This window comes from Haliaeetus albicilla, chromosome 18 (assembly GCF_947461875.1).
Source record: "Haliaeetus albicilla chromosome 18, bHalAlb1.1, whole genome shotgun sequence".
NCBI lineage: Eukaryota > Metazoa > Chordata > Aves > Accipitriformes > Accipitridae > Haliaeetus > Haliaeetus albicilla.
This window is the reverse complement of record NC_091500.1, coordinates 736,961-760,703: the sequence shown is the minus strand read 5'-3', so window position 1 is coordinate 760,703 and position 23,743 is coordinate 736,961. Positions and strand designations below refer to the sequence as shown.

At 40.8% G+C, this 23,743-nt stretch overlaps 1 protein-coding gene across 9 annotated transcripts in view; it reads left to right on the top strand.

Moving 5' to 3' along the window:
- The first annotated feature begins 2,913 nt into the window (after window positions 1–2,913).
- DTNB (dystrobrevin beta) overlaps window positions 2,914–23,743 on the top strand; it is a 213,559-nt gene continuing 192,729 nt past the window's right edge. For 2 of the 9 annotated variants that reach the window (XR_011328561.1, XM_069805394.1), the window contains exons 1-3: window positions 2,914–3,132; window positions 3,872–3,950; window positions 20,228–20,295. Coding sequence is in view for 6 of the 9 variants with exons in the window: in XM_069805394.1 (XP_069661495.1) it covers window positions 20,229–20,295 (67 nt within the window). In the remaining 3 variants the exon portion in view is untranslated. Of the gene's footprint in view, window positions 3,133–3,871; window positions 3,951–20,227; window positions 20,296–23,743 lie in introns of those variants that run through there. The other 7 variants (XR_011328562.1, XM_069805389.1, XM_069805388.1 and 4 more) reach the window with 7 other exon arrangements.

Below are 23,743 nucleotides of genomic sequence, written 5' to 3'. Positions count from 1 at the left end.
ACATATGAAGGGCAAGAAGGTGATTAGGAGTAGTCAGTGAAGACAAAATCATGCCTGACCAACATTTTAGCCTTCTGCAGTGAAATGACCAACCTGCTAGCCATCTATGATGAGGGAAGAACAGTGGATGTTTACCTGGGCTTTAGCACAGCTTTTCAAACTCTCTCCTATAACATACTCATAGAGAAACTGGTGAAGTACAAACTAGATAAGGGGACAATGAGGTGGACTGAACACTGGCTGAACTGCCAGGCTCAGCGGGTTATGATCAGTGGCACAAAGTCCAGTTGGAGGCCAGTCACTAGTGGTGTTCCCTGGGTCTTGGTACGGGGTTCAGGCATTTAACATCTTCATTAATGACCTAAATGATGGGACAATGTACAACCTCAGCAAGTCTGCAGAGGATACAAAACTGGGAGGAGTGGTTGATCCTCCAGATGATTGTGCCGCCATTTACAGGGGCCTCAACAGGCTGGAAAAATGGGCATAAAGGAACCTCGTCAGGTTCAAAGGTAAATGCCAAGTCCTGCACTCAGGAGGGACAACCCCACGTACCACTATGGGCTGGTGGACAACTGGCTGGAAGACAAATTGAAAGAAAAGGACCTGGGGTCCTGGTGGCCAGCAGCATGCCCTTGGGACAAAGGAGGTCAACAGCATCCCGGGCTGCATTAAGCAGAGTGTCACCAGCAGATTGAGAGAGGTGATCCTTCCCCTCTCTCAGCACTGGTGAGGTCACAGCTGGTGCAATGTGTTCAGCTCTGGGCTCCCCAGTACAGGAAAGACCTGGACTTACTAGTGTCAGTCCAGTGAAAAGCCGCAAGATAATTAAGGCATTGTCATAGAATGAGAGGTTACAATCGCTGTGCTGGACACCCTGCAAAAAGCCTCCAGTAAGCCACTCTGCATCGACTGAATTCAGCAGCTGCATTTGGACTAGCGAGTGAAACCTGCCTGAGGGTTATTCAGAGGCATGAGACCGTATGGCACAGAATGGACTGCAGCCAGACTACTAAAACCTGTCAGACTGCACAAAATGGTGATTTTATGCAAACTGGCTACCAGGAATGGCCCCTATCCCATGCAAGATGCCCAGAATTGCCTGGAGGATGTTTGGAAGAATAGTAACTGGGCTGAAGCTTATATATACACACTAAAATACATTGGTTGCTTAACTGTTTCAACAGTTAAACAGTACCATCAAATTCCAGTGCCAATGCCTACATCCTGCTGCTACTTAATTTACTAGTATAGATGCAGTCAGCAAAAACAACGCTCCACACCACCTCTGCCGAATCTGGTTCCACTGCTGCTAGCGGGCCTGACTCCAGAATTTGGGAAAAAAAGCCATATACTATTATTTGCACATATATAGCTTGGAATGAACATTAACGCAACACTAGCTAGAATACCTAAGCAGCACTTTTTTCCTCTCATTTTCCTACTCTCTCATAACAAAGTATCTCCCTCCCACACAGGCAAAATGTTAGTAGTCCCTCCTCTCCACACACAGTGTAGGAATCCTGTTCCTTTCCCACAGGCACAGAAAACATTTTGCAGAAGGAACCATGGCATTTCCACACAGGGAGACTGATGAGAGGGAGACTGCACGCACAGCCTGAAACAGATGCCTGTCCTGTCCCATCTTCCTCAGAAAACACTCACGTACTAGTCATTGCTGTGACTGTTTGTACTACGATTGGTTGCCAGCAAGCCAAGCTGTAACATAGCTGATTGCTATGCAATAGCGTTATCCAGCCAGACACAGATGGTCAAAGAATGGAGCAGGGGAGACTGTCATTTGAAAAACTTGCCATTCCTCTGGTGGGGGAAGCTGTAAGACACAGCAGGGTGCTTTTAGAAGACTCCCTTGGTGTACAAGCGACACATCCTTGAAGCGCACAGTTCCTCACAGGCCAAAGCTGCCCTCCCAGCCCATGAAGGGTGTTGAAGGTATAGTCACAGCAAGATATACTGACAGAGCTAAGGCACTACACCAGCGTCTGACCTTCAGCGGAGGATCCTGCAGACTGCTTTGGCGATGCCTCCTGAGGGGCTGGCTGTGGGCTGACCGGTGCAGGTTCCATCCCTCACCCTTACCTCCTTCCCTGGCCCTTTTCTGACGCAGGGCCCCAGCCCAATCCTGAAACTCACCAACGCTCCTGTGGACGAAAGCAGGCCACAGCTCAGCACACAGGAGGAGCACATGCTGAGCGGCAGCGGGCCGACTGGCTCTGTGGGGCTCTGATACACAGATATCTATATATACGCACGAACACCGCACTTTGCTTTCTGGAGCCACGGCAACACCACAGAGCGCTCTACCAGAGCCCACCCGTGCCGGGCCTCCCCCTGTCCCACTGACAGGTCGCCCTCGGGCTCAGACCCGGGTTTCCACAGTTACCTCCGGGCGCCTCAACGGTTTATAAGAAACCGCCTCTCCGCTCCGCACCGCTCCACAGGTCCCGTCAGGGCAGCCCGGGGCCGCGGCCGTCTCCTCAGCGGCGCGCACTGCGCCTGCGCGCTGCCGCCGCGCCCGGATAGGGGACGCTCCGAGAAGCCGGCGGCGCGCGCCGCGGCGGCGACGGGAGCGCGCGGCGAGGCGGAGCTGGCCCGCTGATTGGCCGGGGAGCACGAGCGCTCCGGTAGGCGGGGGCTGGCGCAAGGAGAGAGCGCGCGGGCGGCGCACGGGCTCGGCCGCCGATTGGCTGAGGGAACGGGGGAGCGCGCGGGGCGGGGCGAGGCTGGCGGCGGGGGTGGGGGGAGCGCACGCACGTCCGCCGGCGGAGCCGCGTCTGCTTCGTGATTGGCGGCCAGGCGGCGTCGCGCGGAGCGGGAGGGGCGGCTGCGGTTGCTGATTGGCTGACGGCGGCGAAGGACGGGGGGGGGGGGGTGGGTGAGGCGAGGGCGGGCTCAGATTGGCGGGAGTGCGCGCGCCCCTGCGGAGGCGTGCTCGGATTGGCTGGGCGCCGCGAGGCGGCCGGGGACCGTTGGAGCGGGGAGGCTGAGGCGTTTGGCCGCCCGTGCCCGCGGAGCCGCCGGAGCCCGGAGCCCCCGACGCCCGGACGGTGCGTCCCGCGCCCGGGCAGCCCCGGAACCCACCCCCCCCCCCGACCGCCGTCCCCGGGAGAGGTGCGTGCTCGGGCGGGACGGAGGCAGGCGCTGGCGGGGCCGTAGGCGGGCCCGCTGCGAGCTCCGCTGCCGCCCGCGGGGTGGGAGGGTGCGGGGCCTTGTGGGGAGGAGGGTGCCCCTGTCTCCGCCGCTGCCCGGGCAGGGTGCAGGGGCCGGCCGACCGGCCGGCGGGCAGGCCGGCCCGGGACGCGCCCCTCCTGCCCGCGAGGTCTCGGCGGTAGCGCCGAGCCGGAGCCCCTCGCCTCAGCCCCGGGAGCTGCGGGTGCGGTGGTGGGGTTTGCCGGGCTCCGGGCCTGGCGCGGAGGAAATGCCGAGCGGAGCGCCCTGCGGGAAGCCTTGGGAGGGAGGAGAGGGTGCGCTGCCGCGTCGGGTGCTCCTAAACGGGCCCCGGATACCTTGGAGAGAGCCTGGCAGGTTTACCTGCCCCGCGCTCCGTCGCCGCTGCTCTCTTTGTGGAGGCTGTTGGCTGGCAGCGGGAACAGTCCTGGCACCCAAGTGTTTTTGGCTGTGTCTTCTTGTTTCATCTTGTAGCAGACAGATGCTCCCATAGACGCAGAATCTGCAGGCTTTGCTTCCTTGTAATTAGCAGGAGACACAATCAGGGCAAAAGTAGCATAATCATAGTTGTAACTGCAAAATGGGGGGGGGGGGGGTGGTGTTATTTTTCTGTGGAAAACCACGTCTTTCTTGGGGAAAAAAAAAAACCAAAACCTTGGGTTTTTTCCCCCTATCTTTTTAGATTATCTTTAAACGTTTGAAGAAGGAACTGAGCCCAGGAAAGTAGAAGTTGCCCTGAGAGACTTCTCAGTGTAATTCAGGTAATGTGATCTGTTGTGACTACCTGTGGTATGGAACTTAAAAACTTGTGTTATGTAACCGATTGCAGTTACCTGTTTGTTCACACTCAAGTAACTTGCATAGAAATTTTTCATTTATGGCAAACTTCTGGTATGAAGTAGTGAGCTCTGCATTTCATGTGAGGTATTGGACATGTAAAAAGTATTCATAAGTGAGATGCAATCCTGTAGTTAAAAAATCCCACACAGTTACATTACTTGTGCAACAGTTCCCTTAGCTGGGGAAGGTGAAGCTGATGGATTTCCTTATGGAGACCTAGGAGACTAGTCAGTTCACATCAAGTTTCCAGCAACATCATTCCTCTGACCCTTAAATTCTTGCTATGCTTTCATCTGTCCAGGATGCTACTCCAGAGGTAGCTTGCTTAGGTCGTTGCCTTGACTGTACTGTCCTGTTTATATCCTCTTTGGGTTTCTGCTTCTTATCATTATCACACATAGGATTCTTGTCTTTATTTTGTAGCTATTTGATGATTTATCCCCAATCTGCTGCTGAGGTTGGAGGTTGCCTTCAGTAACAAGAAGGGAACTCCCCACTCTGGTGTTTGGGATGCCAGAGTTTGTTGCCTACATGTTACATGATCTCACATCCAGTAGACCTCTGTGTAAGTGCCTTGTGATACCCCACCTCCCCCCCCCACCTTGTTCATTAAAGTTTTTGTTGTGATGAATACAGAAGAGCCATGACAGCATTTAGACTGCTGGCAGGCTGATCAGTGTTGTCTCAAACTCCTTGTTTGTTTGCAGCAGAGAGCTTCTTGTCTTAGGCTGTATGTTACTTAGAATGGTGAATTCCTTTATATATTGTCTGTGTTGCAGCTAATATGTTCAGGCTTCTGGTTTATCACAGAACCTAGAGGTTTCAATAATATAAATTCTAAAAAGTTAAGTGATGGATGCTATGGAAAACTTGGGAAGAAACTGTAATGCAAGAACAAGGGCTTTTGCAATATCATAAAGTGTTGATAAAAAGACATAATTTTTCCGTCAGTTTAATTATATTACCTACTCAGTACCACAGGGTGGCATTAGGAGTGACAACTTACAATTCTTTGTAGCCGTAGTCGTACGTTATCTATGGTATGCTCTGCAAGCTAACAGTTTTTGAAGAGGGAGAAAAATCAAGTCTTGAAGTTTAAACCAATGTCTTGGGGATTAGTTGGCACATTAACCAGAGTGCACAGCACATACTCTCTCTGCATACTTCAGAGAGTCTGGCTTCATGTGGCTGGCCCATCACAAGCTTTTATAGAACCTAAATGATGTATTCAGATGAGGCACTTCTTGCAAATAATTTCCTAGATCTTCTTTTAAAAGGTAAGGTAAATAATTCTTGTAGTTCAGACATGGTAGTCTGTAGTATTGACGCTACCGTTGTAGTTAAAGAATACATCACCTGATAGAAATGAAGTCAATTTCCCAGCAGGTGTGAAGGATTGGCTTTCAGCATTCCACTCACAGCACAGCCTGATTCTCTCACCATTATCTATCACTGCTACTTTTTTTTTTTACTTTGTGGTTTCAGGGTTATGTTATCTGGTGATAAAGATTTGAATTCATAATATTTGTATTGAGTTAATATTTCTTCCCCCCTCTTGAGTACCAGGGAGAAGAAATCATGATTGTATTGTGTATGTTTGGTTTAGTGTTTAAACAGGTTTCCACTGGTAAACTGTGGCTGAACTTAAATAGTTTCATGGGTCTTTTCCAGCCCTGTGGCCTTTCAAGGGCTATTAGAAGGAATGAAAGTATTTTAACCTTTCAGCTGTGCTTAAGTAATACAGATTTATAAAAATACTTATACCACTGAAGACTTTTAGGCAACCTAAATCTGGAAGAAATGGTAGGAGACCTTATAATGTGATATCTATTGTGGAATTTTATTTGGCCAGTTGTATCTCTTTGGAAAGGAATGCAATTATGACAGCAATCTTTTTAAAAGATTGGTTGTATTATGTGTGTATTATAGCTACAAAACACTTAAAATTGTAATAACTCTACTGTAAGCAGTTACTGACTGACTGCAAGTGTGAGGTATTTTTTAGTCTTTATCAGTCTTGCTGCTTTCATGTGCAGCTTTTTACTTCATTTAAGTGGTGGAGGAGTGAAGAGGGTATTTTGCTGTAAAGCAAACAGTGAGGGAGCCTAGTCCCTAACTTAAATTTTTTTAAAAACAGGAAAAGTGACAAAGATGAGGGATAAAAGCTCTTAGTTTTACAGAAGACAATGGCAACCGTGATCAACTAGTTTTACATTTGGCTTATTTTGTTTTTCCTTTCTTAAAGAAAAAACTTCATTTGTGTCCATAGTTGGTGAGATATTTGGATTGTTGTTGGATCACAGATGATTAGAAAAGAAGCTGACAGAGTTCTGCATGTGTTACAGCTGTGTGTGTGGGAACAGCAATAGAAGACCATGCAGAGCTGAATGTTAAGGACTGAATATTCTAAAAGGCATTTTTTTGAATATAGTCTGCAAAGAGAAGTTAGATAGGAGGCAGGGAAGGGAGGAAGTTTCCAGCTCTACTATAATGTATTCTGTGTTACTGCTTGTAGGTCAGTTTTTTATAACAGCAGAATAGACTTTGAGAAGAAACTTATGGCAACAATAAACATAAAGAAAATTTGACTGGGTATTAGTATCAGTTAACTTGCTATATGATTGTGATCCTGCAGGTTGTATAGCAGAGCAGACAGCAAATTATTTGGAAGTAGGTGTGCTATGAAGTATGTACATTAAAGTGTTTCTTGCCCTGGTTTCCTAGTGGATGCAACCAAAATATGGTTTGGTTTTTTGGTTGTTTTTTTGGTGGTTTTTTTGGTGTTTTTTTTTTTTTAATACCTAGCAATATGGGCAAGCCTGCAAGTCTTGAGAGGCTTAACTAGGATTGCACAGTGGAGCAACCTAGCTGTGTGGGCATGGCAGAGTTACACCTAGGGAGAGAGGTGCTTTGGGGACAGGCAGAATGCCACATAAAAAGCACAACAGTATTCTTTGTGTTTGTTTATGTATATTAAATTTCTTTTGCAGTGCTTATGGAATCTTATCTTTTAATTTTTTTGAGTTACTCTTTTTTAATAGACCGGTCACATCAAAGTAAATACTAAGGCAGTAGGGAGGCAATGGTGGTTTTGACAACTAGTTTGGGCGCAGCCAGATTTTTGATGAAGGTATTGTACATTTCTGGCAGCTCAGACAAAATTAAGGTTACCTGGGACTCTATATGTGTTCACTTTTCCATTGACTGTGCCAAATGGCAGATATACTTTTTAAATTTAATGTAAATTCCTTATTCTATACTCTTATACCTTTTTAAGAACGTCTGGCACTTCTCAAAAAAAAATACCTTTGTAGACTTGTGAAGTCAGTGAGGATGATTTTACATTTTAAATTAATGTAGGAGATAAAATTATCATTGTGTGAATAATTAAGCTTGGGTAAGCTTTCTTTCCTAATTCAGTTGTGATAGTAGTTCATGTTTCCATGTGTTTGTCACTACCCCTTTGACTGGAATTTACCATTTCTACAGGTGTGCCAAAGGAGCAGTTTCTGTGAACTTTTTCTGATGTGCTGAAACTTTTAATCTAAGGTGATTACATCTGAAGTGAGGTGGGAAGGGAAGGTCTTGCTTGGATTACTATTGGTTGGTGAAGATGGTAGCAGGTGATAGAGAACTAGAGGTGATGACACATACTGAAAATGGTATTATCTTCTACTGATGTGGATGGATTGGGAGGAGAGTAGTGTTTATGCTTCATACTGTCATCTGCCAGCCCGAGATCAGGGTTTGTCTGCATTCTGTCAGTCTTCACTTACGTATGTTATCCTGCTGGTGGTGCATTCCTTACTCTGTTGATGCTCAATCTGTTAATCTAGGTTAATAGAGAACGGGGCAAAAATGTAACTCAAAACATTTCCTAATAAATGTTCCATTTTGGTGAAGAGGCAATTTTAGAATTCTCTCTTGTGGTCTAGTAAGCAGTTCTGAGAACCTGCAGAATAAAATGGCTAGAAAGGGTTTTGTAAGATTCACACTGGAAAATCTGGGAAGCACAGATTGCACAGAAATCCCCTCCAGTGTTATAAAGAAGACGAGTCTTCCCTTCCTCAGAGGAAGAGGTAAGCTATTAATTAGGATATTTCCAACTTCTTACTCCTTGAAAATCACGGTGTAATGTTTCATTTATCTAACATTAACACTGCTTTATTTTAAGGAAACAATTTTAAGTGCTAAATTTGCTTTTGTTTGCAGGCTTGTGGTAAATCTTATGTATAGACATTACTTTTAACTTCAGCCTTAAAATCAACAGGGCAAGTTGTAAAAACCCACTTCTGTTCCTCAGGCTTTTGGGCAATGAAGAAAAATAAGAGTTTGTGATGGCTCTGCAGTTATTCAAGAAAAGCATTTTTGTATTCTAAGTACTTTGTGTCCTGACTTGTATGCATCCTCTCTTTAGTTTGCTGGAAGACAAATCTGACTGTGCAATACGTGTTTAAACACACAGTGTTGTCCTTAATAGCTTGCAGTTTTCCTGTTCTCCATGCTTGACAATTTCCTGTTTACTAAAAATGAATATATATTGCTATGTACCTAAAGTAATACCCTGTAGCATTCATTTAACGCTTTCTTTGTTTTTGTGACAAACTTCACAAGAAGTAGGCTACTAACGTACAGTGCCCACCATCAGTCTCACCAACCTGTCTATAGTCTTGCACCTGACCTGTAAATTCTTTAGGGCAGGGATTTTCTTCTGTTCTAGGCATTGAACAGTTATATATGTGAACTTAAATCCTGTTGTGTTACAGTAATTCAGATGGTTTGGAACTCTACCTGGATTTGATTTTTTTTCTGTTTTGTCTTGAGGTAATCTGGAGCTTCTTTTTAAAATAGTGTTAAAAGCTTTTGAAGGTTTTGAAAGAAACCCATGATTAAATATTGTTACTTGTTCATCTTTGTTTCTAGTAAAATCTTCATCAATTTCTTACTAGGTGGGAAGATAAGATTGCTGGTCTCATACTGGGGCTTAGACCAATGCTGTGGTTGTTTTCTGTAACAGAAAATTAAAGCAATAAGGACTGGCTGAGGTTGTGTTGCTGCATGCAATGTCCTGTACGAACAAAGCAGATGGCATTTTATGCCTTGAAAAAAATCTTACAGTTTAAACAGAAGTGGCAAGGCATGGAGTAGGGAAATGTTTAGTTCATAGTACTAAATTTTATTTCCTAAACTACTTGATTGCCCATTCATTTTCAAGAAAGTTTACTGTACAATATGTGCATGTTTTTTAAGAGTAGCTTTTGATCCACTGTATTTATTAAAAAAAAAAAGGGAACCACGACTTGTATAGGATTTCACAGCAAAGTTATAATCCATTCTCTTGGTCTTAGTCTAGTGTTTTTTTCCACTTACTCCCTTCTTCTAGACTGAAGTCAGTTTTGATTTGTAAAGATCTTATGCAAGCATTTGAGTCCAATAGTTGTAAGCAAGCTTTATCTTAAAAATCTGTGAGTGATCCAGACCTTTAACTTTTTAGGAAACTATGCAACGAAGATACATATTATTTCTCAAAGATGCTCTGTTACTCCTGTTGCTTTAGATGCAGAAGTAACATTTTAAAGTATTTTTAATACTTTTGTGCACAATTGCTTATGCTTCAATTACTTATCCCATACAGTGATGGGACCAGAGTTTGAAATTTTAAGTTGAACTAGGAGAATTATCAGAAATGGTTAAAATAGACATTAAAAGAAGATCTTGCCGGTCTAATTCCATAAGTATAAAAGGTTTATCTTTTGTCTTTCTGTGTTTTGGTCTAAGTGTGTTAGATGTGTCCCCCTGAAATAAATCTAGATTGATTTCTTTTTCTTAGTAAGAGACACAGGGGAATGAAGGAATACTTTTAATCAATTGCATATATTAATATTTGACTGTTGATAAAAAGGAGATCGGAATATGAACCAAGAGAGGATGAAGAACAAAGAAATGAGTAAGACAGCATCAAGTATTTTGGACAGAGGGGGAGATGAGGGAATGAAATCAGTCTTTGTGGGGTTTTTGCTCAAGTTCTTAGTAAAGAAAAAGTAAAAATACTTCAGCATCTTTTTACTGAAATCTGTCTAAGATGAATAAATGTAAGCACTTTTATCTTAAATAAATTTATTTTTAAACTTTAACAAAGCATTTATGAACATTTAGAAATTATTTAAAATTAGTCAAATCAAATGACAGTTGAAGCCATACAAGTTTAGAAGCCCAAAACAAGTGACTGAAGTGCTAAACCAGATGCAACAGCAATAACTTGTTTTGCAAGTGCAGGTATGCCCTGAATTTTTATTCAATATCTTCATCTCAATGACAGGTTCATTCAGATTTTAAAAGTGAATGGACTGACATGGCAGGAAAGCTTTTCTTTAAACCACCTGTGAAGATGTGTTCTTTCTAATCAGAAAATTAGCAGAAAGTTACTAAACTTCCTTCACTGTGTATCGAGTACCTTTAAGATCAACATATGTCCCAAACTGGTATTCTGAATTTTTTTTTAATCACAGGTTATTTCTGAACATAAATAGGTGTAAGCGCAATTTTACCCTCACACAGCAACGGCAATCTTCTTATCAGTGATATCAACTATTATTTCTGCTAGTAAAATGCAACATCAAGAATCTGAGCAAACTCAAATTTAATAATTCATAAATTAACTTGTATTTCTGTGTTCTTCTGTTTGGCTGATGAGGCTGCATTTCAATGCAAACCAATGCCTGGAAATGGTTATCACATCATAAAGATCAGAATTTCCTTTGGAGTCTCTCTTAAAGGTGGAAATACAAAATAAAATTGACTTTAAAGCAAAAAAAACCCCAAAAATCTGTCTAGCTAATTAACTGATTTAGTGTCTAAATTAGAATAATCAAAAAGCAGTGAGGAAGCATCTGAAATTGCAGATGTGGAACCCAAATAACAAAGTTTAAGTTTATAGTCCCTAAGGTAGTAGGAAGTCAATATAATAGCAGTTAGGGAAGAATACAAGTGTGACTTCTTAGGTGGTGGCTATAGTTAGTGCTAGAATATAAAGGCTGCTGTATTAGCTGAGATTAATTACATGGTCTGTCTCCCTCCCTTTGATTTGAAAAGGAAAAGCTGCTCATTTAGGCCGTTACCTACAGCTGATGAGCTCCAAGAAGAGCGAAACCTTTTAAGATAGGTCCTGTAGTATTGGCCTAACAATCTTCAGAGTGGCTTGCTTGCGTTCATGTTTGTGCTTAAGCTACAAGTGTGATCAAGAACCACAGAAATGCGTGGTCTAGAGTCATTAGTGGCTGAACCTGTTACAGCAAGTCAAGGGGAAAACAGTCATTAGGTTTTACTTTTTATTTATATTGTTGGCTTTTATCCAGCCAGGTGTACATATATAATGCATGCATGTGTTGTGGGTGTGGGAGAGAGCTTTTAAAGGTAAGGAAAAGGGGGAACTATGAAACAGAAGAATGGAATATAAACAGGAAAAGGAAAAAAAAAACCCACAAGATAAATAAGAAAAATGTTTGAGTTTATGGTGCTATTGAAGATATTTTAGATGATGACTGACTGTAGAATTTTCCACGCTTATTGGTATGGAATTTGTAAATCAGCTTTTTTCTTCTGTCATAGAGGTTATTCATGAAGCAATCAGTGTTATTGTAGCTACTGAGAGAGGGAGAAGGTGAATGGAAAAAGGGAAATGGTAAACTTTTTGAAGGTTTGCATCAAACATACTCAACTGTAGTTTCGTGAGGTACTATTATCTTACACAATTTTTGTGCTTTAAGGTGAACATTACTTTGCAACAAGTATATGCAAATAACTGATAGCATTTAATGATTTTTTCTAATATTATTTAATAATAATTAAACTGTGTTTCTTTAGTGAATATTTTACTGCAGTAAATAATTCTCTGCTGATTCTCAACATTGCAAATTTAAATAATAGGCATCTGGAACTTGAGATTAGTCTTCCCATCACAGTAAAAAAAAAATAAATCCTTTTTTATATATGTATATAGACATACAGATATATACACACACTTATGTGTAAGTAAAAATAAATTATCATTATAATATTAGAGTGTCTCGGTAATTTTCAACCACCTCAGCCTCTAATCTGAATACTTAGAAAAGCAAGTTGAGCACATGCATTATGACTGAAGTAGTTGAAATTGGAGCAGGTTGTGGCTTACTTTCGGTATCTCTGCAGTGAAATCGGCAAACACGATCAGCATGGTGTCAGGTGCTGGCTGCAGCAGTAACTTCAACTCTTAAACTTTCATTTCTGATTTCAGCTTGAGCATACTTGACTGTTAAGACTTCTAGACTGCAGTCAGTATTGGTACCTATCCTGACTTCTCTGGCACATAAAAGATAAACTCTTTGCCAATACTGGGTTCATCTTACTGATTTCAGATTTTCTTTCTTAAACAAAGTTGCTGCCTCTTGACATAAAGCAGAACCATATTCTGTGGAACAAGCACCATTCTGACTTTAAATTCAAGCACTGTTCTATCACTTTGGGGAGGAAACTCTGTGTTTCACTGAGTCAGACTTGTGCAGAGCACTTGTGCACTCTCTTGCAAGTTTTCTGTACTTTCACCTTAAGTGGTGACTGTAAATTTAGCCTGTGCTGTCAGAGCAAGAACTGATAAGACCACCAAAACCTGTGGAACTAACTTTTACTTCCAGTTCTCCATGCTTATCAGAATCCTTGAAGGAAAAAATGCAGTAGGTTGAACCTACTCTTGGTCCTATCCTTAAGTGAACCAAGAGCTGTCGTAATGCAAGTGTCCTTTCTGGATTGCCAAAGGTTACAGAAAGCTTTCTGAGGAAGAAATACCAATGGAAATCATCCAGGGCAGACCATGTAGGCTCACTGGCACATCACCATGACTGGAAGCCGAGTAAGTTACTTGATGATACTGCTTTTGCTAGAATAGCAAAACAGGGTGTTCATCAAGAAACACTTGTGTACGTGAAATTCACATCTTTATCAGATTTTAGGTTTTCCTCTCTAAAAAGACTGGTGGCAATACAGATGGTTTGTGTCCAGGCATATTTCTTTAAGCACTGGAGGTATCAGCCTTTGGTTGAATTGTGTGTTATTAAAGCTGAAGAAATTAAATTCCAGTGTCATTCTTCAGTTATTTATATGTACACCAGTTCTATACTTTTTGAAAATCTGCTAGTCTTAGCACTTGAAGCAATGTCTAGACCTCTGATTTTTCTTTCAATTCAGTTGTGAGTACAGTATTTACTTTGACAATGACTTCTATGTCTTTTTAGCAGCAAGAGAGAAAACAGGTTTGTTTTATATCACACAATATCGATTTCTAATTTGAAAAACACTGGAGTGGGGAAATGGGAAGCAAAACAAAAACAGATGAACTCATCTTACTGCTAAGAATGCCTCAGTATAGGGTAAAGGTAAGAAAAACATACCTTTCTACTCTAAGAGCAAGGTTATGTTTTGGGGTAGAAGGCAAATATATCTAAAGAGTCAGAGAATAATTCCTTGTAGGCACCATCCCCAGGTTACACTGTTGTACACTGTTGTTTATGATAGTGACAGTCACAAATGATAACTGACCAGAGGGTGAACAGTGAGGTCTCTGCTGAAGGAAATCACATTAAAAATGCAAGCCAATTATTAAAATGTTTAGAAGGACTCTGTTAGCAATTGACTTTCATCTACTCTTTTATTGTCCACTGCAGAGGCATATGAAGTTATGCAAATAAAGGGGTGAAAGAGGGGAGAGGATAAACAGGCAGTCCTAGGTTTATGTGTCCGCTCCTAGGCTCTGAACTGTCCCTCAGGATTATTATCCCGATGCTTTAGTATAGTTCTGTGAAAGCTTCAGACCAATGCTCAGTCATGGTCCAAAAAAAAAAAAGCTTAATAAATGTTCTTAAAAATATTCTTAATGTCCTATTAAGAATATTAAGAGCCTTTTAAAAAAGAAGACAATGTTATTCCTGCTGTATAAAGCAGTGGTGTGCCTACCTATTGAATACTCTGTTCTGTTTCTCCTTCATCTCTGAAAGCAGATGATGGAATAAGAAAAGGGATGGTAGAAGATGATAAAGATCAATCATAAGTCTGAGTGATTTCTATGCGAGAAACAGCTAGTCTCCAGATTCTTCTGCCTAGAAAAGAGATGATGTCTAAGGATTGTTTGTGTCTTGTCCGATACAGAAATGGGTGGAGGCAGGAGGAAGCATAAAATGGAACTAACCAGTCATGAGTCTAAAAGAAGCAGAAAGATGATGAGGATCCATACTTTTGGTTTGACACAGTGTGCTCATTCTTATGTTTCTATTTAAAATAAACAAACAGAAACCACACCCCTGCAAATTTCCAAGGGTGCAGAATGGAATTTTACAGGTTTCTTGTCATACAGAAGAACCATGGAGAAGACAGAACTCGGTACTACAATTTTAACCCTGGCCTTTAAAGCACAATCCAGCCTTTTTGGAATAATTAAAGCATAACATCTCTGAACCTAATTAGAAATATAGAGTTTTCTGTGAAATTCAGAGGTTTTTGATTTCTAGCTTTATACAAATAGCAAGAAGTATTGTCTGGATCTCAAAGTGCTTGGCTTCCAAGAAGTTGAAGTATCTCTGCTGACAAGTGAGGCTTTTTTTTGCTGCAAGGACCTTTTAGGGAACCTTGCTTTTCTGTGTAATTATTCTGAGGTTCAGTGGTGATTTAGAGTGGGGGAAGGAAGAAAGTGGATTCTTTAATTAAACACTACTAATCCCAAGTCCTGGTATCTTAATGCATAGGCTCTTTCAGTGAACTTTACCTTTGAGGTGCTCAAAGGGTATATGGCAGGAAGCGTAAGGGAAGAAGTAAGAAGTCATTAGGCCTAGTCCACAGAAAACAATTGTACTGTCTAGCATTAGAAAGTCTGACTGGATGGAGGTCGGGCATTTTGTACTATGGCCAAAACCACAGAAAGCTGTCTGGCATTTTTGGTATTTGTGTATGCAGTTTAAGACCATGCTTAAAGAAACACTGAAGTTAGGATTTAACATTTCCCTTTCAGTCTTGGCCGTTTCCCTTCAAACACATGTACAGTGTTTACTGTTGTTTTTATAAAAGTCTGATTAATACTTAGGGTAGTTTTATGTTAAAACTCCCTCCTAATTTCATCTTCTGAATACATAATAACTCCTGCATGCATTCTTCATCTGCAAGTTCTAATGTTTGTAGGCATTTGCACCTTCAGGTAGCATATAGCTACCTGTACCGAAAGCTACAGGAAAATGAAATGCATTTTATTCTCTATTTCATGGACAGAGGAAAACTTAAATTCACAGTTACTTTATTTTGGAAAAGCTGGGGTTTTTTTCTGCTGTCTATAGCAATTTTGATCCTTACCTCTCATCTTTCAGTTTGTCCAAGTCAAATAACATTCTGTGTGTTCTGTGTTGCTGCTCATGGCCATTCCAGTCATTCCTGTGCAAAGCCATGATCCCCTGTTCATCTTTACTTCTCACCTCCTTGTTCAGCCTGTTGTGGTTTTCCATCCTAGGCTTTTCCTAGTAACATGCGCATTAATTGCTTTAGTCACCCCTCTTTGACCTTTCCTTGGCTGCCCAGCTTTCTTCATATGCGTGTGCTGATTTGGACTCATAGGAGCACAAAGTGTATTTGGTACAAGGAATGACAAAATAAGTTGAGATCCCTCAATGTGGAAGAGAGGCAGCTGGGGAAGAGATGTGTTGGAGAGCTATAAAATCATGAATGTTGTGGAGATTATGGGCAGTAAAGGGACAAACACACAGGCTTGTGGCAGAAAGGGCTGTTGATGGTTACTAAAGACAGAGAATCACTTTGGCTCGGGAAGTCTTGGCACTGCAAACTTTGGGAACGTGAAACGAAGTTCTTGGGAAGTTTTTCTGTATGCTTGCCCCATTCTTGTATTCTTCCTTGCGCATCTGCTTTGGGTTCCTTTTGGAGACATGGTGCTGCGCTGGCAAGCTGGATTTGGCCCAGTAGCATGCTGTTATTCTTTTAGTAGAACTCTGCTATAAAATAATTCAGGCTTTTAAGCATGACCAAGCATGTTTCTTCTTCTAAATCCCTCTTTAGCATTTCATCTGAGTTCTTTTTATGACTCAAGTGCAACAAACTAGGTCTGGGTCACTGTTACAGAAATATTCAGGTCCAAAGCTGACGTTTTGTGAATGTAGAAGAACTTTTGTCTGTTGACGGTGTAAAGTATTGACAGTTTTAGATGCATGTTGCTGCTGTCCTTTTTGTAGCAATATAGTGCCTGGTTACTGCAGGCATGGACCTGGGACTTCTTCAGCATAGAGTGATCATATAGTGTATGCTGTATAGTTAGCACATTCTAAAATGGTAGCATATGCTAAAGAGCACAAAAATACAGTACTGATCTCTAAGACAGGTGTTGGTCTATGTATACCGCTTATCCCAAGCATTGCTGATCTTTCGGGGATTTGAAGAATGATGAAATAGATACCAAGTGTTTACAAGCAGCTCATCACAAAATGTGAAGGACGAAACTGGATGAAAAAACCCCTCATAAGTACCTGTTTAAACATGTAGTGTGATACTGGAGAATCCCCAATGCATTCACATTGTCCTCTGTTGGTACATAAATATATTTGAGTGTTATTTTTCCACATATGTCCATTGTAAGGTGAGCATCTATCTTGAGAATTTTTTTCTGCCTTGTGATTTCAATCCATGCATGTTTCTTGGCACTTTTCTCATGCATTGTGCCACAAATGTTAAAAAAACAAACAAACAAAAAAACCCTCACCAAACAAAAAAACCCACCACAATGCACAACCAGCCAAACGAAAATAAAACCACCAAAAAAACAAACCAAACACCTCCGCCCCTTCAAACAAACAAAACCAACCAGACCAAAAAATGCAGAACAAACTGTAGTTTACCTTTCTTGTTTTCTGATGTTGAGCACTCTCATTTGCATCCTTGGCATAATTGCAGTTATTCTGGTTTTAGTTCATTCCTGTTTTGACCTTGAGATAGGTTTGAAGTGCAAAGGTGAATATAGACTTTCCATCTTTCTCCTTCCCAGCTTTGTCAGTAAGGGATCCTTCTGTATCTGATTATTTAGGCTCTAAAAACAGGTTTGTCAGTTATTCTAATAGTTCTTATATGACTAATGTAATTTCCACAACTTTTCCATATACTTGCCAGTTTGTCTCTTCTTTCTCCACTCTATTTGATTTTATAATGTATAACTCTCTGGCCCAGAAAGATCATTTCCTAGATGTTTGCCCCCTCACAGATAATAGCAGGAAAGAATCAGCAAGGAGAGCCTCTGAATCTAAATAGTAACATTTGATTTTATTTTTTTGGGGGGGGGGGGGGGCAACAGGTACAGGTTTGTTGAGCTGTTCATCTAATGAAAATTTCAAATCTTTTTCTCCCTTCAAGAAAGGCAAGAGACTTGGAGGAGGGCCTGAGGTAGCATTCCTTAGGACATGATTTTCCTGAGACCATACCTGAAAAATCTGTAGAAGATAATTCCTGAGCTATGGGTTGATCAGGCTTTGTTGATGTGTCCCTGCAGCACCTCATAATCATGGAGAGACCAGTTTACTTACGCAGATCTCATTTCAAGGACATTGCTGAACAGATAATTCACTCATTTGCTTTGCAGGGAACATGAAGGGTAATGCTAGCTCCTTTAAAATTTTAAAAGTGTATATCTCGGTCAATCTAACCTATTTAGCTATGAATTATGTATGGTAGTGTTCTATGATCATGGTCCATGCAACTTGAATGACCTCTTAAAAGACTCAAATCCTGACACTTGCAAGGCAGTAAAGTGTCTGTAGAGAAAGAGATTGATGTCATGGTAATATCATGACTTTAAACGTACATGTTACTACAGAGCAGCAAAATTAATTGCAGCCTTTAATATACAGTATTTGTCTCATACCCTGCTTCGTCTCTGCCTTTAGTCCTTTCCTCAGCCCCGGCTGTGCTACTTGCACAGCCTCTCCAGTAGTGGTGGTGAATGGGACTGTCTGGCGTTGCAGTATGCTTTTTCTTGCTGGCTGGTAGCATGTCTCTGCCTTCTGTGAAAGCACGGTAGGAGGCCTCTCTCGTGGGTTTAGCTGAAATCCATGGGCTCTGGTAGGTAATCGCTAGGAGAAATGACAGTTATGGTATCTCTAGTATCACTTTATCTTGTGGCTCTGATGCGAGGCAAGTTTCCCAGGGACTGGTTCCAGCTTTGCAGAAAAATGAGATTGGCTTGGAAGCAGGGGCTTAAGAAGGTGGAATGAGGGACACATGCACCCAAAGCCCAAGGACAAGAAGATCTAATATTATCATGAATATTTTTTTGATGTTACAGAAGATTCAAGTCATATTGCCCCTTATGTCTTGATAAAATAGTCTCTACTAAAAACAATTTAAAAGATCAAATAAGTAATCTACCCCTTGGAGTCCATCTGTTGTGGAATTTAAAGAGGCGCTAGCACTTGAAATAAAGCTAATTACTGGTACAGTAACTGGCATTCTTCGAGATGACGTACATGTTTTATGTGATGAGGAAATAAAGAGAATAGTAGTTAGTTCCAAAAACTACTAACCTTGGGGCAGCGTATGAGGATAGCTGGAACTTGTGGGTGAATGAATCGCACAGGCAAATTTTCCCAGTGCCCAGCTCTCTGAACGCCTGCTTCAGTCTACTCTGAAGTACAGCTTGAGATAATGCATTGTGAAGAACCTTGGCTGAGAAGATAAGTCACTCCATTTGCATATATTATTTAAATTAATAAATTAACTTATTTTAGGAAGCTGAAAAAAAAAAAACTTTTACATATCTGCAAAAAATGCCATTGAGGTTTTTCCTTTAAAAAAAAATAAAATACAGAAGCATGTTGGTTCCGAGTCTATGGTTTTCTGAAGTAGGAAAAAATAAGCAAATAAAGTATATCTGCAGATTCCTTAATACCACCATACGCTTATTTTCCTTTTATGAACAGTGAAGAAAAAAGGTTTTGGTGGCTTTCAAGATGAATATGTTGTGAGATCTTCACTAGAGAATAATTAACAGGCAATGGACAACTGCTGAGGGAAACTGTTAATCAGAGAGTGTATATTAAGTGCCAAGACATGACTTTCTTTTCCTTGGTTGACATTTAAGCCTAATGAAATCTGTCCTGCCATGTTGCGTGAGGGTGAGCTGACTAACTCCCTTAGAGTTAGATCCTGGTGTAATTGTAGAATAGTTGTTTGGTATTTTTGCTGCTTTTTTTTTTTTTTTTTTTAGACATTTTAAAAACATATTTAATGAGTTGTGAACCTGGTAACAAAAGAACAATGTAATGTAGTAATTTTAAGTGAAATTTTACACTGATACTGAATTAAGTTGCCTTTTTTTTTTTCTGCTGGAGTTGACTGAAATTTAGCATCTGTCTTTTAGGACTACATAATAAAGTAATCCATAAGAAGTACTAAATTGTCCCTATGCTCCCTTACCTTGGGTATAACTTCCACTATGTTGCTGTCACTTCTTTAATCTGTTTTCCTAAGAAAGGGAGGCCTGTGTGTCCAAACTGCATGGGTTGTTTTTCTTTCCATCTTAATTAATTACATTTAAGGTCTTTACTTCCCTGACAAATATGATTTGACCCCGGGCATCAGGTTTCAAAGTTTCACCCCCAAACCCAACATCCTCACAAAAACCCTAAGCAGGGAAGAGGAGTATTATTAATCTCTGTCAGCCAGGGAAAGGAATGTTATAAGCTTTCTCTTTTTGAACACCGAAGTCTCTAACATGCAAATCCATAGGGCTCTGCACTTCATTGGCTCAGCTGCTCACGGAGTGGTCTTGCTTGCTTTGTATTTTGCAAACAAAATCTCTTTGAACAGAAAGCAATTCTTTACATGATATTGCTGTGTATATGTATGCAGCAGCTCTGAGTTCTGCAAACTTAAGATTAGCAACTAAAAGGTTTAGAATTAATGTTTCCTGTGCTGTGCACCACTTTAAAAGGCATTAACAAGTCTAAAGTGTATCTTTCCGTTATGGAATACGATCCTTATGAAGAGATGTTTGTCCTTCTACTGGTCTTTTCATTTACCAGATATAATCAAACTGTTTCAATTGAGGTATAACATAATGTTGTTCACAGTAAGTTGCTCTTGTAACAGAAATTCTAGCACAAACAGTGTTTGCCATTTTTGTCTTCAGAATGATTGAGGAGAGTGGGAAGAGGAGGAGGACAATGGCAGAGAAGAGACAGCTGTTCATGGAAATGAGTAAGTAAGAAACTCGAAGACATAATGTCACTTATTCTTTACTGAGAGCTTTGCTTTGATAGTTTTACCAGATCATTTACATCTTGTTTCCACGAGACCATTACCTCATCTACTGAAAAGTATCCTGGGTGCTCCTGGGTGCTGGTCAGGAGAAGAATACAAGAGGTGGGTCACAACTGCCTAAAAGCTCATTCATTTCTAGGTTTTGTGAAGCTCCTTTTTTAAGGAACATTCACGTTTCTCATATATGGCAATAGCTAAAGTTTGTGGACAACTATTAAATAATGACAACAGACCGATCACCTTTTACCCTACCAAAAAAAACACACAAACAAAAAAACCCCAAACAAAACCAAAAACCCAAAACAAAAGTTGCATCACAGTGCTAGTGTGACTCAGAAGAGAAACCATTTGAGGGCTTTGAGGGGTTGTTTTTTGTACGGGACCATTCTCTCAAAGAGAGGCTGTAATTGTTACTAGAAATCAAATGTCTGTCCAGAGATAATATAATTTAAAGGAATGAGACATAGCCTTTTAAAAAGATATGTGCAGTTAGAAGTAAAAGACTCTATGTCTGCATGACATCATGTTATTTTACTTTTCTACAGGAACACAAGACTGAATGAAATTCCTAGGTTAGGCAAGCATGTCCTATAATTCCAATTATAGGCTGATGAAGGTCTGCCTTAAAACAATAGTATAATCATGCTGTTTTGTTGAAGGAATTCCAAAGTAACATTCTTTTTGTGATTGTAAATGTCTTAATGTCAGGAACAGTTTCATTCCTGGCTAATTTATATCTGCTTCCTCTCATGTGAGACTGGTCTTGGATAGCTTTTCTCCCTATCTTCCCAGCTTGCTTTGTGTTTGAGTTTATAGTCGTGTCCCTTTTTGGCTTGTTCAGCATATGGCACAAGCTAACTCCTGTAGTCTCCCTGCTGTACACCTCATCTTCTGTTCTTCTCTGCCTCTATTCTGTTTTACTTGGGCAAAGGTGACTGAACTGTGCCTGATATCCTGGATGAAATCTCATTAGAACCTTTTAAAATGACAATAGGATTTCTCCACTAGAGATACTTTGACTGGTGCATCAGAGTATTATATTTGTCTCATCACTGAAGTGGTGTAGTCATCCTGTGATTGTTTAGTACAGAAATTGACTTGCTAGGTTTTTAGCTTCGGCTAAATGGTTAAAAATATTCAGAAGTCTTCCAATTACCTTTATACAAGGTGTCTGTTTTTGCAGCTGTGGTTCTTGCTGTTCATTATCAGTGAAAGTGCTGGTGTATAGGCATTCCAAATTGCCTTTCTCTGTAAGGCTTTTTAGCATATCAGTATGAGAAATCTAAGGTTTTCAAGCTTCACCTGTCCTGTGGTGGAATATTTCACTATAAAGTGAACACATAAATGTTTTCCTTTCTAGGTGAGCTTCATACACAGAGTAGATGTGTGATGTGTAAAATTGATGCTTTTGGTGACCATTTATTGTTGGTCAACATACAAATTTGCTGAAGTGTTTAGATAATTGCTTGTGTGAGACAAGAGTAGACCTGGGCATTCACCCATTCTGGGCATGCTACCTCAGGATGTGTTTGTTGATTTTGTAGTACTTATGGAGCTGTCTGACAGGCAAGAATTCTGTGCAAGCTATTCTAATTTCTCTGAACCACAGAATACATATGGAGCTTATCTTATGGAAGGATATAAAGAAGATGGAGCCAGATTTTTCTCAGCCCAGTGGCAGGATACAAGACAATGGGCACAAGCTGAAACACAGCAAATTCTGTCTGAATGTGAGGAGAAAAAAAAAAAAAAAAAACACCCCAACATTTTTACTGTCAGGGTGGTTGAGCGCTGGGAGAGGTTGCCGAGTGAAGTTGTGGAGTCTCCATCCTTGCAGATATTCAAAACTCGACTGAATGCAGTGTTGGGCAAATTGTTGTAGCTGACCCTGCTAGAGCGGGGAGGTTGGACTAGGTGATCTCCAGCAGTCCCTTCCAGCCTCAGCTATTCTGTGATTCTGAGCTGTATAGCCTGTCTTGAAAACACATCCCATTTTATCTTCAGATAGTTTAGAAGAATGACCTTGTTGAAGCTTTTTTGGTAATGTGACACAGGAAGACAAGAACAGAAAATGGATGACTTTTTGTTGTAGTTTTTGCATGTAGCTGTTAAATGATCTTTTTTATATATAAAAATATACATACATCTATATTTTATATAGATTTATATACATATATTTTATATAGGCAAAAAGCTTTGTGAAGACTCACAGTCTGTAGAAATGTTTTCTGTGGTTTGAAAGATAGAAGTATACACCCTAACTGAGAGTTTTGAAAGAATATTGCATAGAAAATACAAAATGAGCTATTTTGTTGTAGCCTTGGATCTGAATACTCCAGCTTACATTACCTGGCCAAGTACTTTCCTGAAATATATCAGAGACTCGTTTTCTAAAGATGATACTGTGAAATAATCCACTTAAGTTTGTTGCACCATACTATCAAGCAGAACGCTCTTCAGATGTTGGCTAGTCTAGTGCCACTCTTAGATAAGCTGTCATGGGGAGCCTTGGAGGTCAGCCTTGTCACTGATCTTGTGAGAGGCTTTTCACCTCACGTTCTACATCAGTGATGAAGAGAAGTAAGTCTTTTATGTCACTTTCAAGACACAGTGCATAGGTCTTTAAGAACAAGCAGATGCTTTGGCATGTGTGCAGATGCTTTGGCATTGTGTTTGTGAAATTGTAATGAAATCTCTAAAAGACAGGAATACTTTCTTAAATATGCAACTCTGAGTCAGTGGGTGCATACACAAAGGTAATTCAAATGAGGTATTTGCAAGTTGGTTTCTGAATTCAGAATGTAGGAGGGAATAAGTTACCACCTTTGAGCAAGACTCCCTGATACAGCAATTGGATACCTTCTCGGGAGGATGTGGGTTTGGATTTTTGTTTTTAAGTACCTTTTAGAAGTTTAGTTTCTATAAGTCACAGTTATCCCCGTTTCTCAGTTCTCTATTCATCTGCGCTCTGGCTTTTGAGAGAAATATGAAAGACTGCAGCAGATTCTGCTTTTATGCACTCCCGTGAGAATACAAGAGACGCAGAAGCCATGTGCATCCATGCCATTGCCCATGTGCAACTGGATTGTTTCAGACTACACCTTAGAACTATATTGATTATAGGACATAGCTGCTAATGCTGTTGAAATGTGAGCCATTTAAAAGGCATTTTGGTTTATGATTAATGGGATTTTCAAGACTTGACTTGTTGGCTGCTTCCAAATTAAAATGATCAATACTGGACTTTAAACCAGTATCATTTATCATCTAATTTGATCAGTGTAGGGGGTACACAGGTCTGTTTGGCAGAGAGTTAACACAACTTTCTGAAATTGCTCAAGTTTGTAATGTTCAGAGTAATTGCTGGAACTGGTAGATGTGGTAC